The sequence below is a fragment of the Candoia aspera genome, chromosome 12 (assembly GCF_035149785.1).
Source record: "Candoia aspera isolate rCanAsp1 chromosome 12, rCanAsp1.hap2, whole genome shotgun sequence".
Taxonomy (NCBI): Eukaryota; Metazoa; Chordata; class Lepidosauria; order Squamata; family Boidae; genus Candoia; species Candoia aspera.
In genome coordinates this window covers 16,116,571-16,131,655 of record NC_086164.1, presented here as the reverse complement: position 1 = coordinate 16,131,655, position 15,085 = coordinate 16,116,571, and the positions used below count along the sequence as shown (strand labels likewise).

The following is a 15,085-nucleotide window of genomic DNA, read 5'->3' as shown; positions in this document are numbered from 1 at the left end:
TCCCTAATCTATTCAAAAGCTAACAACTTGGCCATTCACTCAACAGACATAATTGAAAAACAGCCCAACAAATGAAAACTCCTGCAAACTCGAAAGACAGGATCATAAAAAACTGCATTCCCTTTTCTTTGAACCACAAATATAGTGAACAATATTGATGATGGTGTTCAAATGTATGATTCAGAGACTCCACATTAGAGTCTGTAGGCCAAAGATATGTCTTCCTGTCCATTAGGGGGAAACCCACCTTCTTATAAGGAAGCTTCAAGTTTGCAGCACTTAACCAAGAGTGAATTCTTTCTACATGGGAATCTCACATAGCACCATCTTTTCCAAAGAAGCTACAAATCTCTGGAGCGATTGGATCATTTGGGGCCATGTTGGTGCTTTAGGTCATTTGACCTGCCAAAATGATGGACTGTAGTACCTTCTCTTGCCTTTATGAAGGTGGTGCTGCAGCTCCGGAAAAATCAGGCCAGTTTACTTGTTGACTTGCCTTGGTGTGCAGGGAAGTAAGATGTAGGCAGCCAGATGTCCTCCAGACTGTTTGCATTTCAAATCCCATCTGCCCCAACCAGTAACAAGGGACTGTGGAAGTTGTAGCCTGGACCCTAGGTTGAGCCCCAGCTTCAAGTCCTGCAGGGTCAGATACTGCTTCTTTCTTCTGAAATAACCAGTGAATTGTACTGGAAAGTTTTCAGTTGCAGCTCCTCCTTTTTTCTGGACGGTCAGATGTTTTCTCTCCAACCCTCAGTCCGACCACCTCCGCTGGACCTGCGAAACCTTTCCACCATCAGAGAACATTCTGCCTTAGCCAGGACATGGACTGTGCCTTAGTAAGTGGATTTGAGACCTATCAGACTTTGTACAATTTACTTGTGACAAGGGCAGATGGTTGATCTCAATGCAGAGGTCTCTGGTAAGGCCGCTCAGCACATTGCTGTCCCACATTGGGTTTATACGTTGTGCTAAGTTGCAATTTGTCTGATTCTGTGTGAGTAACTCACAAAGGGCTGGATTCGTACATTTGAATGCTTAACCAAGTCAGAGAAAGATCAGGCAGCTGCATTCACACAAAGTGTTAACCTTGCTCAGTTTTTTCTGTAGTGCTATGCAAAACCCATCCCATTCTGATTCGGTATATTATGTGAATCTATAAAATTTAACAGTTCAGTAAACACAGTGGTACCATTTGGAGAAACATTAAGTGGGGCCAAATAGCATATAGAGGTTTCTAGGGCTCAGAACTGATAAATTTAAATCAAAGTGCTATTTAAATTGTCCATCTGAACAGTGATTCATATCCTTGAACAGAAAGGACTACTTGCAATTTTCTAATACAGTTTTCTAGTTTTCTAATACAATGCAGGCTAGATTTACACATTGTGCTAAACCACAGTTTGTTTCAAGCCATAATGCCCTGCTTCACATACAACACTCATTATAAAGCATGATTTATGAGCCATAAAGGCAGGGTTCAAGTACTGTACAAATGCTGCATTATGCATAGCACACTCACCCAGAATCAAGGAATGTCTTCATTGCATCCAGAATCAAAAATGGCACTCATACAAATAGGCAGGCCCAGACAAGGAAAACAGCCAGCAGATTAACACATTAGTGTTAATCTTGGTTGGGTTATTTGCAGTTGAGAACATTGTACATACCTAGCCTGTTTGGTCCAGGGCACTATAGAAACCCAGAAAAGGGATTAATTGAGTAATTAGGCTATGCAAATTTGGCCAGCTAATTGGAACGAAGCTTGAAGTTCTTTTAGTCTCATCTTTTCATGAACGATGGATACAGGATTGCATCCCTGACAGTCAAATGTCCAGTTTCTGCTTAAATACCTCCAGGGAAGGACAGCCTATCATCTGGTGAGCCACCTGTTCAACCATCAGTTTGCTCTTAAGATCTTTAGATCAATATTCATGATATCCAATAAAGATCAGGGTCCCTGGGACTTTCTGTCCATTTGTTCTGCCTGTCCTCTGAGGCAGCAAATTTGCCCTCTCTGTGATCGTCTTAGCTGCATGCAACTTACTGGGGTGTTTTTATCATCCTAAGTGCCCAATCACATAGCCGTTACATAGTGATATAGTTGTCTAGTGTTGTTGACTATGACAGGGCACATCCCACCTGCTGGGCACAGCCACATTACAGCAGTATAATTTTTCAAATATAAAAATAGACTTTCCCCTCCGAAAGTCCCTCCCCTAAATCAGAATTGCCACTATGGATAGCATTAGGTATCTGATTACAACCTCTCCAATGTAATCTTAAAAAGTTGCAATGAATATAGTGTAATTTTAGAAAATTCTAAAATTCCCCCTCTATCAATATTTACCTTCCCACATTTTTTTTTCCCATGAAGGTTCAAACATGCCTACCTGTCGGCATGATTCTCTAGCTGGACACACCATCGCAGCAATGGGACTGTCACCTGGGGCTCCTTCTGATCCATGATACGGATTAACATGGGCTACATAAAAGCTGCAGGTTTTGCAGTGCCAAGTTTTGCAGTGCCAAGCATAACTCTGCTGCTCTGTGCGTATTTCAGCCCTTACTTCTTGTGGGCTTTCCTTTATCAGGAGGCCTCCAGGAGGCCAATGACTCATTCTCACCCTAAAAAGCCCCAAACCAACTTTTCCGAAGAATAATTTCAGGTTTTTCGAGTGGAAGGAAAATCAGTGATTGAAGGCCTCCTGATCCCACTGCCCTGAAAATGTTTCTAAATCCTTCCTCTCCAAAAATGAGCCAAGAACCATGTCACTGGAGCGCATCTTGCAAATAACCAGTGGGGGAGGTTGAATTGGGCTGACCTCCCCCCACCCATGTTAACAATGGTTGAACTATATCTAGTTTTAACCATGAACTCTCTCTGCCCCCCCAAAATACATCCACACTTTTCATTTCAAGGTTTGTTAGTGATCACAGCAGCATGTTTAAAGTTTAGGACTCCTAAAAGAAACATATTTATACTCCTGAGCTACAAGGAGACTCTGGTAAATTGCATCTCCAGAGAAACTTTCTTACACCTCTATGGAACTCCCTCCAGCCATAAAAATAAGGGACAGGAAAGAATTTGCTACATTCCAGAAATAAACTGGCTTCAGAACATCAGCAATTCAAAAGAATATATATCTTGAATTTCTTATGGCTGAGAAGTGCGTGATAACTTAAAGGCTATTTTATATGTAGTTTTCTTTTCAAAAGTTGGGCATATGCTTCCCCATGTAATATAAAAATTATGGTGACACCTCTGGTATCTTAAGTTGTTCTTTTTCATTCTGACACCTTGGAGGAGTGGATTGGGTGGGGAAGTCACTTGAAAAGCCAGATATGTGGCTATCTAGAAGCTCCAGTTTTATTACTGGGCCAGACACCATCCAGAAGTCCACAAAAGATAATAGCTGCTATCGCCATGGATAAAACAGCTGTAGGGCTTTTATCTATTAGGAAGAAGAAGGAGCCATGGGCTAAAGAAACGGGTGGTCATGATGGCTCACAAATTTGGAAGTTTCAATCCTTAACCCTGCTGGAGGTTGTCTGGTCGGAGATGACTCCAGACTGAAATTAGGATTGAAACTCCCAAAGTTGTCAGCCACCACGGCAGTTGATACACCTGAAGGGTGCCTGGAATCCGCAAAATTATATTTTTAAAATTCTTTTCGAAGGCTGAACTCTTGTGAGATGTCAGTTTCCTTACATAAAATGTCAACAGGACAAAGAGCATATGAAAAGCAGATAGAAACCCCTTTTCTGTGAGTTTCATTTCTCAAGTTAGTAGCATTTTGTACTGATTTTTGATTGAAACAAAAAACAGGATCACTGGGTCCAGGGAATGCTGATCTGACATGTGCTTCAGTGCTGTTCTTCACTCTTCCCCCCTGACCAATCCATAGCCACCTATCAATGGTGGTCCATTCTAATAGTATGCCAGTTGCATTGATCTCTACCCTAGCACCAGAACAGAGAGTCATGGTAGTTGGGGGGCACCAGGAGTTGAGTGGCACATTGGGAGACAAACTGCAAAAAGTAGATAGGATCAGATTAATTAAGTGAGCAGTCCAGGACAAAACCTAACTCTGAATTCATCTGAATTAATTCCTACATTGCTGCTTCAAAGCTCAGACAGATGAGTTTGCAACTGTAGTTTTAAATTGTATCATGATTTTTGGAGTCCGGGATTGTGAAGATGGCAGACCTTGCTGAAATGGCGAAAGTGACTTGTCTGATTAGGGAAGGAACAGGAACTACTTTTATAAAAGACTGGAAACCCTTTATGGACTTTTTGCTGAAAAGGAACAAAAATGCATTGATGGTCTCCAGATCATACTGATTAAAAGGGGTTGTTTGTGGGAAGAAGGGAACCACGATATGTAATTTAGGAGGGCGGAAGTGGTAACAGTCGTCTGTAACTGCTGCAAAGAAGATCTGAATTCTCTTCTTTAGATCTTTTTATTTCTCTTTTTTCCTCCCTCTCTTTTCTTGACCTTTACTGTTTCTCACTTTTTCTTTTATCTTTTCCTAACTTTTTTTCTAGTCTTTTCTTTATGTTTCGGTAGTTTTTAATTCTGTATACCTTTTTTTTTCTTAATAAAAATTATATTAAAAAAACCATTTTGGAGTGTGCAAGTAATTGTCAGTTACATTTCCTGCTGACCACTCTGCCTGCAGTCCCTGGACCTCAAATGGGGCACTCCTCTGCTCTGGCTTTGAAGCAGTAATGTAGAACTTCTCAGGGATGTACTTTACGAAATTATGGGTGCTTTCTCTTTCAGTCACAGGGGAAACAAAAAAAGCACTAGAAGAAGCTAGCTTTCCCTTGGAGTAAATGTCTCAACGAATTCAGGTGGCCTAGAAAAATGTGGTATTTGGCAAATGGACTTGGCAGTGATTTATGAAGAAAAGAAAAAGGATGAAAAGCAGGCATTTCCCAAGGATAAATTTGTTTGTTTGTTTATGGCATTCAGAATAGCCATGGCTGTGGTACCTGATTAAATTGTCTCCATCTCCAAAACATTACTAGTTGTACAAGGCAAGTGGACAAGATCCAAACATGACAGGGTCACCTGCAGATGCTGGTTGGACAGGATGTACTCCCCTTGGAGATGCTTACTGGACAGTTCATGCTTGTATCCTGGTTCCTTAAACTGCCATGTCTGGACATTCTTATGTATTGTCAAATTCAATAGCAGGAATGAATAATATAGAGAGATGACCTTGAGGAGATGGTTCCCTCCTTTGTAGCTCATGCAGATTGCTGGGCTCTGGACGGCTTATTCCCTGCCCAGGCAATGTCAGGTTTTGGCTGGATTTCAGAGCATCTGGGGAAACTCATCCTTGACTTCTGTTTTGTTTGTTTGTTTTTGGGGGGTGTCCTTTTCCCACTGCTAGCAATCGAACAAGCTTTATCTCTCCAGAAAGAGACTGCATTAATTCAGCAAGGGTATTTGCCGCTTCAGTTTCCGGAGAAGAGGAAGGAAGCTACATTCAAATGGTAATTATTTTCATACAGCTCTTCTCTGCTCTCCTTTGACAAATTGCATGAACAACGGAACAGCTCAGAGAGGGCCATTTTTTAAGGGGGATGTGTGGCGAGAGCGCCCCTTTGCCCTACTGAAGAAATCCCGTGGAAAAACACAAGGCTTAATTGACACAGTGATAAGGGAAGCCTTTTTCTTGTTTCACAGACCTCTGTTGTGCATACAAGCGTAGGTGGCCCTCATCCAAATGATCACAAAGATCAGGCAGAGATGCACGGGGAATGTATTGACTGCAAAGAGAGATCCCTGACTTTCGTAGATCAGTTCTGTCTCTTCAAATCCAACTTGAAAATGAAGAGGATTGCTGCCCAGAACGTCAGCGTAGAGGATATTGTAAAGATAAACATTAGATGAGGGGCCTTCCAAAATGGGGAGACACAAAATAAACCATGACACTTTGAGAGTGAACCATGTGTAGTATATTCCAAAGAGCCCAGATTCTGTCATGATCTGTGGGAATGACCTTGGGAGACAGGAGGAAGAGTCGCAGTCTCGACAACGGTCTGATAAACGAAAGCCGAGTCTGAAGGAGGGGTGGGGGTGGAGGAAACATTTCAGAAGGGACCCTCCCTAGTTTTGAGGAGAGTAAATGTAAGGGAGGAGGGAGGTGCTTTCAGACTTGCAAGATTCTGTTACTGTAACCTTACAATAAAGGTCATGTTAGTACTCATGGATGGTCCTTCTTGTCTGGACTACCTCAAACGGCTGACATCAGCCTTGCAAGTCTGAAAGTACCCCTCCTCACCTTCTCTTTTAGTCTCCCAAAAGCTAGGGAGGGTCCCTTTTGAGGTTCTTTCTCCACCCCCACCCCTCGGGTTTTGTTTATCAGATCATTGTCGAGGCTGCGACTCTTCCTCCTGTCTCCCAGGGTCATTCCCACAGACCATGACAGATTCCACTGGCATTTTCATGAAGGACTAGGGTAGGATCTTGCTTGAAAATCTGGAGAGATCCTGCCAGTGAAAGTAGAGCATGAGTGATGAGATTTTTGGCTCTGGGGTCTGCAAAGACTGCAAGCTTGCTGCATCCATTCACATGTACAAAAACTTGCTTGCAAGTCATATCCCTTCCTCCCATTTTCTTCCTTACCTCCTCCTTCCTGGTGATCTGGAGTGGGAACCCCTGCTTTTTGCTCTCTCCCTTTTGACCCACTGCATATTAGTGGTTCCCTGTTGCCAACAGAGATCAAGAAAAAGCCTGCTCATTGTGAGACAGTGCTTATTAGAAACAATGTACAGTATATTATCTTTATTTTTTTTAACTACTATCTGTTTAATTACTTAACTTGTTTGTTAACTCACAGAATTCTGGTCAGTAACCGTGATAAAGATTTTCATCAAACCAAATGAAGTATTTCTTCAGACACCAGGTCCCTAACAGGGCAAATTTAATAAGAGTGGACAGGTTCATAGTGATCTTTAGGCAGAAAACCTTCATGTTTCAACGGCAAATATTTCTGAATACAGCAGGAGAGGAAGAAATATCTTTCTTTTAGGATTTGCTTCCAACAGCTGCTGAGAGAAGCAAGGCTTTTTATTTATTTACTTATGCTAAAAAAATTAACCAACCCAATAACTGAAGTCCTCTGGGCAGTGTACAATAAAACCCACTAATATTACAGTTCAAGTGAAATTCAAGTAAAATAAAGACCCTTTACAAGCTAGGCAGTAGCAAGATCATGGTCAAGTTCTGGTAGCAAGATCATGGTCAAGATCTGGTCATTCCAGAAGCAAAAACAGTACAAATTAAAATACAATTGAAAATTGAAATGCCTGGGAAAATAGAAAGGTCTTCACCTGGCACCAAAATGATGCTGAGGCGGGCTCCTGTTGAGCCGCTGGGGAGGCCAGTCTGTAAAGGGTGTGCCAGCACAGAAAAAGCTCTCCCCTTACCGAGACCCAACTCACCATCTTTGATGTGTGGATCTGAAGGAGGGCTCTTCAGAGGATCTTAAGATCTAGCTACAGTAGGCTGACCATACGTCCCGTTTTGAATGGGACAGTCCCATTTTTTTAACATTTCCAGACTGTCCCATCGTTTTAATATAAATGTCCATTTTGTCCCGTTTTCTTCAAAACCTTACTTAAAAACGTGAAAGTTCCCGCGAACCTGTCAGAATGCAGTCTGACTTTGAGTGGAAGGAGGGGGGAGCTCAGCAGAAACGGCGGGAAAAAAGCCACAGAGCTTAACCCGGCAGGAAACCTAAAAAGAAAAAAGCAGGATCAGCTGATAGGCGGTGGTCAAAGGGCGAGCTGATTGGCTCCTGCCTTGAAACATCAGGAAGAAAAGAGCATAAAAGCACGGCCAGAGGAGGAATGGCTTGTCAGGGACAATTGTTCGCTAGACCCTCCAGCCCAGCCTTGTCTCTCGCAAACGAAGGAATCCAAAGATTCCCAGCCCGAGAAACCTGAAGAAGTTCCTGCCTGCCGATCCAGCCCGTCGCCCAGCCCTGCCCCGTTTTGCCATCCCAATGTCCTGTTTTTAACCCCGTCTCATTTTGCCATCCCAATGTCCCATATTTGTCTCAAGGAAATATGGTCAGTCTAAGCTACAGAGAAGATGCTCCTTCAGGTAACCTGGTCCTGAAGGAGCAACTCATAGAACTGACTGGTCTGTGACAACAAAGGTGGTCCTCTTTCTCTGCTCTTGATTGTTTTTTTACTGCTGTTTATGTTTCCGGACTATAAATCCATTACACGGTCTTTGCTTCTTTTAAATATATTTAATGTTTTGATGTTGTTGTCACTGTTATAATTATGATTATTATTATTAGGAGCACCAGCAAGCAACGTCTCCATATAATGGAGATTTCCAATCGCCAAAGAAGTTTAGCCTTGACTACTTAGCACTGGATTTTAATTCTGCTTCTCCATCTCCTGTACAGAAGGTAGGACTTCAGTAGGAAACAGGGGAAACCTTTATCTGGTCCTCATCATAACCATGAACCAATTCAAGAATTAGAGCCCAATTCTATCTGAATGTTGCAGTGGAATTCTCCTAAATGCATTTTGTTAGGCAAGTTTGCATACTAAAGAAGGCAGGTATTAGGTTAAAGTGCTTCCCAAATTCATCCGTGTATGTTGGGACAGATTGCATACAAAATATGTGTGGGGGGGGGGGTTGTGCACAACAGGATGTGAAAATGTGAATGCAGACGTCTAAGCAGAAATAATGCAAAATGGGTTTGGAAATGATAAAAAAAAAATAAGGCAAAAATCATAGAAAGCTGGTGTCAGGTTTCTCCAGCCTAACAACAGTTTCCACAGTGGGAAGTGGCTATCTTTGTCTTTGGTTCATGTACCCAGAATTGTAAACATATTTTAGATGAAACTCTCTGGAGTTGAAATTCATTCTGGTCTTGCCCCATCAAAGCAAATACATGGGGGTATAGCATTTCCTTTCATCTGAAGCCAAACGTTTTCCATGAACTGCCAGATCACAGATCCCCATGATTTGTTCTGGGCTGAGGGACAAGGTGACAAATGGGGACAAGTTGAAATGTGATGGCTTCTCTTGTCAGCTGATGTCCCCCTCATCTTCAAGCTGGGGGAAAAAAAAGCCAGCTAAGGATGTGAAGGAGGAGAGGGGAAGTGATGTCCTGTATAAACCCAGCATGTTCCTAGATCCTTGCGCTTACGTTTGATTGCCTTCCGTCCTGCAGAAACCTTTCCTCTCTGAAGAACAGCGAGTGGATTATGTGCAGGTAGATGAGCAAAGAACTCAAGCCCTGCAAAATACGAAACAAGAATGGACAGATGAGAGGCAATCCAAAGTGTGAAAAGGGGAAAGCATTGGTTCCTCGGTTAGCTTGATTTTGCACACTGCAATCAGGTCATTTGAATGACGGAGCAGAGGCCGGAATTGCTGGCAGACCAGAAGAATATAGCTGTCCGCTGCTTTTCCGAGGCATGGAAGGAGTGGGTCAGCTGTGAAAAGACTGGCGTGTAGTTGCTCCGAATGGCATCCTTTCATCATCGACGCTGTTGCTTCTCCCAGTTTGGCTCCAAATGGTACCAACTTCAAAACCCGAACTTGGCGTCTACGAACGTTAATGGGAACAAAAGCCTTGCAGTGTCAACATTAAACACTGTCGTTACTTGCTACTGTTTTTCTATGTCCTGGCTACTTAACGGAAGCTGTATCTATTATAGCAGCTGGTACTGATAGATACTAGGAAAATAAGGGCTAAACATTAGAAGTTAGAGTAAGTAACTTTGGTGGGAGGGAAAGGTTTGGGCTGGAATATCTCTCGATATAAAATGCTTGCCATTTTCTTGACGAAATCCAAGGGTGTAAATACCACTTCAGTTGCTGCCAGTGGGACTCATCATCGGAGAGACAGATCTATCCATTTGTTTGTCTCCCCTGTTGGGCAGAGTTGCCTTAAATTGAACCTAAGCTTCATTCTCAGGCTTCCATGTTGTCGCTTTCAAGAGAAACTGTTAAGCTATCTTTGTAAGTCTCGCCATGCTTGGAGACCTCCAAAAGGCTCTGTCTGTGCTGCAGGGAAGAAAACACCATCCAGTTTCTGGATGCCAGCTGGCAAAATCCTACTGGGTTTGTGCAGGAGGGGGTCAAAACAGTCATGATGAGGGCTGTGCTTGCGTGTAGGAAGTCCTGTCCCTTTTTAATGTGCATTGTGACCTCCACCTTGATTTTTTTTTTTTTTTTGGACCCCCGGCAGATATTTCTGGACCAGTACTTGAGATTTTGTTCCTTGGTTGAGTGTCACTAATGGTAAGAAATTCTTGGAATGAACCTGACTGAAACATTTAGCACTAAAATATTTACTTCAGATTTAGTGTTCCTATAATGAAATAAACAAGAATATGACTTCTTCAGTATTTTGTTGGGAACAGCCAGTTTGCTAAATTTCTCTTCTCTTCCCTTCTACTCTTCTCTCTTCTCCTCTCCTCTTCTCTCAAATGATCAGAGTTCTAGTTTAACAGTTTCTTTTACTTTTCAATGTGGAACTATTAATGCAACAATCTGAATATCTGCAACTTCTTGTTTTCTCTTGGCAAATCTCTTGTTTGCAATGGTTTAGCTGCAGGCTGAAATCAAAACAGTAAAAATGTTGCTAATATCTTCATCTTCCTTCTGGAGAGAGAGCTGCCCTCTTCTGCCTGCCATATCATTACACATACATAGATATTCTGGTTACTGACATATACAGCTGCCTCTCTAATCTGGTGCCCTCCAGATGTGCTAGAGTCCAACTCTCAAAAATGGGAAAGAGGAGCCGAAGCCCCAGCACATCTGGAGAAGCACCAGATTGGAAAAGATGGCCAGAGAGCATTGCCATTTAATTCATTTGATGTGCAAATTCAGCTGATTGACCCTTTTCAGGTATTAAGCAGAACCCATTCCTTTCCAGAGCTGTGGAGCCAGTTTTTTTGAGGGACTAAATTAAGTTCAACGTTTTTGGACTGGCTGGCATATTTGAAATTTATAGATATATCATGGCTGCTGATAAAAAAAATAAAGAGCCACAGAGATGCCCTTGTGGAAAATATACGGAAACAGTTACGAAAACAAAAGCTTGCGTTAAGCCTGGGGAAGCAGAAAGTGTGAGGTGGCTCCACCCTAATTCACTGGGGTATAAAAGGGAGAGAAGGGAAAACATAGTCAGGCTTTCAAGATTCTGTTACTACAGCCTATATCAATAAAGTGTAGTTCCAGTCAAATTTGTGGAGTCTATTTCCTGACCTAGCTTACCTTGATGGGCTGACATAAAATGGAAGCTGCAGGAGAATGGTCTATATTTGAAGTGTGACAACAAGCCAGGTGAGCACCAAAGCAAGGGTCTTTGGAAGCATTCTTCTGCTAGGGGCACCATACTGCTCAGTTCCAGACTAGATCTGCCAACCCCTACTCTGTGCCCTTGAGAAGTAGTGCCATGGTGAGTTCAGTCCATGTAAAGGACATGAAGGATGGTTTACATGGACGTTGGTGTCATCCAACAGAACATGTTCTTACTACTGCATATGAGCTTCCAACTTCAGAAACAATGTGGTATGGACTAATAGCTGCTAGGAACAGTGGGGCAAGACTATCGTACAGGAAGTTCTTGCTTAACAACCATTCATTTAGTGATGGTTCAGACATACAATGGTGCTGAAAAAATCGACTTGCAACCAGCCCACACACTTACAAGCATCCCAGCATGACTGTGGTCATTTGATCACAATTTGAGTGCTTGGGAGCCAGTTCACGTTTATGACCATCGCAGTATCCCATGGTCACTATTTTCGACCTTCCTGGCTGGCTTCTGGCAAGCAAAATCAATGGGGAACCATGTGATTCACTTAATGACCACGTGGTTCACTTAACACCAGTGATTTGCTTAATGGCTGCCACAAAAAAAGTTGTAAAATTGGGTTGGATTCCCATTTATTTATTATTTATTTTATTTTTATCCCACCTTTATTATTTTTACAAATAACTCAAGGTGGTGAACATGCCTAATACTCCTTCCTCCTCCTCCTCTTTTTCCCACAACAACAACTCTGTGAAGTAAGTTGGGCTGAGGGAGAGGGACTGGCCCAAGGTCACCCAGCTTAGGCTTTCATGCCTAAGGCAGGACTAGAACTCACAGGCTCCTGGTTTCTAGTCCAGTGTCTTAACCACTAGACCAAACTGGCTCCTAATGATGTTGGGCTGTTTTAAGAAGAGGGTCTGTGTTGTACAATGGATTGTTCCTATTCAGTGTATCAGCCAACCCACTCTGCCTTCTTTCAAGGTTTATCATCCATTTTCCTGGTTTTTCATCTTCCTTCCTCTGCATGAAACTGTCCTGAGTATATTTGTTTTCTCTAAGCATGTTACAGTATCTCTAATTTCACATTTACTCTTTTGTTGTTTATTCATTCAGTCGCTTCTGACTCTTTGTGACTTCGTGGACCAGCCCACACCAGAGCTTCCTGTCGGGTGTCACCACCCCCAGCTCCCCCAAGGATGAGTCCGTCACCTCTAGAATATCATCCATCCATCTTGCCCTTGGTCAGCCCCTCTTCCTTTTGCCCTCCACTCTCCCTAGCATCAGCATCTTCTCTAGGGTGTCCTGTCTTCTCATTATGTGGCCAAAGTACTTCAGCTTTGCCTTTAATATTAATCATTAATATTAACATAATATTAATCATTCCCTCAAGTGAGCAGTCTGGCTTTATTTCCTGGAGTATGGACTGGTTTGATCTTCCTGCAGTCCAAGGCACTCTCAGAATTTTCCTCCAACACCACAGTTCAAAAGCATCTATCTTCCTTCTCTCAGCCTTCCTTATGGTCCAGCTCTCGCAGCCATATGTTACTACAGGGAACACCATTGCTTTAACTATGCGGGCCTTTGTCAGTGTGATGTCTTAACTATTTTATTGAGATTTGTCATTGCTCTTCTCCCAAGGATTAAGCGTCTTCTGATTTCCTGACTGCAGTCAGCATCTGCAGTCATCTTCGCACCTAGGAATACAAAGTATTTCACTGCCTCTACGTTTTCTCCCTCTATTTGCGAGTTATCGATCAAGCTGGTTGCCATAATCTTGGTTTTTTTGAGGTTTAGCTGCAAGCCAGCTTTTGCACTTTCTTCTTTCACCTTCATCATAAGGCTCCTCAGTTCCTTTGCTTTCAGCCATCAAAGTGGTATCATCTGCATATCTGAGATTGTTAATGTTTCTTCCAGCAATTTTAACCCCAGCCTTGGATTCCTCAAGCCCAGCACGTCGCATGATGTGTTCTGCATACAAGTTGAATAGGTAGGGTGAGAGTATACAGCCCTGCCGTACTCCTTTCCCAATCTCAAACCAGTCCGTTGTTCCGTGGTCTGTTCGTACTGTTGCTACTTGGTCGTTATACAGATTCCTCAGAAGGCAGACAAGATGAGTTAGTATCCCCATACTGCTAAGAACTTGCCACAATTTGTTATGGTCCACACAGTGAAAGGCTTTAGAATAGTCAATAAAACAGAAATAGATATTTTTCTGAAACTCCCTGACTTTTTCCATTATCCATCGGATATTGGCAATTTGGTCCCTAGATCCTCTGCCTTTCCTAAACCCAGCTTGTACATCTGGCAATTCTCGCTCCATGAATTGCTGGAGTCTACCTTGCAGGATCTTGAGCATTACCTTACTGGCATGTGAAATGAATGCCACTGTTTGATAGTTTGAACATTCTTTAGTGTTTCCCTTTTTTGGTATGGGAATATAAATTGATTTTTTCCAATCTGATGGCCATTCTTCTGTTTTCCAAATCTGATGGCATATGGCATGCATCACCTTGACAGCATCATCTCGCAAGATTTTAAACAGTTCAGCTGGGATACCATCGTCTCCTGCTGCCTTGTTATTAGCAATGCTTCTTAAGGCCCACTCAACCTCACTCTTCAGGATGTCTGGCTCTAGCTCACTGACCACACCGTCAAAGCTATCCCCAATATTGTTATCCTTCCTATACAGGTCTTCTGTATATTCTTGCCACCTTTTCTTGATCTCTTCTTCTTCTGTTAGGTCCTTGCCATCTTTGTTTTTGATCATACCCATTTTTGCCTGGAATTTTCCTCCAATGTTTCTAACCGCCCAGAGTCCCTTTTGGGAGATGGGCAGTGATAAATTTGATTAATAAAATAAATAATTTTCTGGAAGAGGTCTCTTGTCCTTCCTATTCTATTGTCTTCTTCCACTTCCGCACATTGCTTGTTTAAAAATAATTCCTTATCTCTTCTGGCTAACCTCTGGAATTTTGCATTGAATTGGGCATATCTCCCCCTATCACTGTTGCCTTTTGCTTTCCTTCTTTCTTGGGCTACTTCTAGTGTCTCAGCAGACAGCCATTTTGCCTTCTTGGTTTTCTCTTTCTTTGGGATGTATTTTGTTGCTGCCTCCTGAACAATGTTGCGAACTTCTGTCCAGAGTTCTTCCAGGACCCTATCTACTAAGTCCAGTTCTTTAAATCTATTCTTCACCTCCACTGCATATTCCTTAGGAATATTAGTGAGCTCATATCTAGCTGATCTGTGGGTCTTCCCTAATCTCTTTAGTCTGATCCTAAATTGTGCAAGAAGAAGTTTGTGATCGGAACTACAGTCAGCTCCAGGTCTTGTTTTTACCGACTGTATAGATGTCAGCCGCCTTTGGCTGCAAAGGATGTAGTCAATCTGATTTCGGTGTTGTCCATCTGGTGAAGTATTGCAATTAAAATGGAGTAAGTCCTGTTCAGGGTTGCAGCTACTCCATATCATTCCCCTACACCTTGTTGCCTGCTCCTTCTCTCTTCATGACCCACAAGTCCACATTATCTGGTCACTGTATCTTGCCCTGCCAGAATCTGTTGGATGTGCAAGCTATTTGCAATCGACACTAAATGCTTCTGCATCAGTCTAAATGCCCAGCACAAACCATTGTTAGAAATTCATCAAGAGGTGAGGTGCCTGGTGGGAAGACAGCCTCCAATTCTGAAGCAAGTGCCTTCTTCTGTCTTTTTCTCTGGAGGCATAAGGAGAAAAGCAGCTCATTTCTGGTAGTTGTAGGGTGCCATCTAAAGAA

At 42.5% G+C, this 15,085-nt stretch overlaps 1 protein-coding gene across 1 annotated transcript in view; it reads left to right on the top strand.

Annotated features, from left to right (window-relative positions):
• The window catches only part of GAB3 (GRB2 associated binding protein 3), a 74,791-nt gene extending 64,386 nt beyond the window's left edge, over positions 1 to 10,405 (top strand). Inside the window, exons 7-10 of the mRNA XM_063313372.1 lie at positions 755 to 836; positions 5,401 to 5,503; positions 8,323 to 8,436; positions 9,211 to 10,405. Coding sequence (XP_063169442.1) covers positions 755 to 836; positions 5,401 to 5,503; positions 8,323 to 8,436; positions 9,211 to 9,327 — 416 coding nt within the window. The 3' untranslated portion in view covers positions 9,328 to 10,405. The remainder of the gene's footprint in view (positions 1 to 754; positions 837 to 5,400; positions 5,504 to 8,322; positions 8,437 to 9,210) is intronic.
• Positions 10,406 to 15,085: the final 4,680 nt, after the last annotated feature.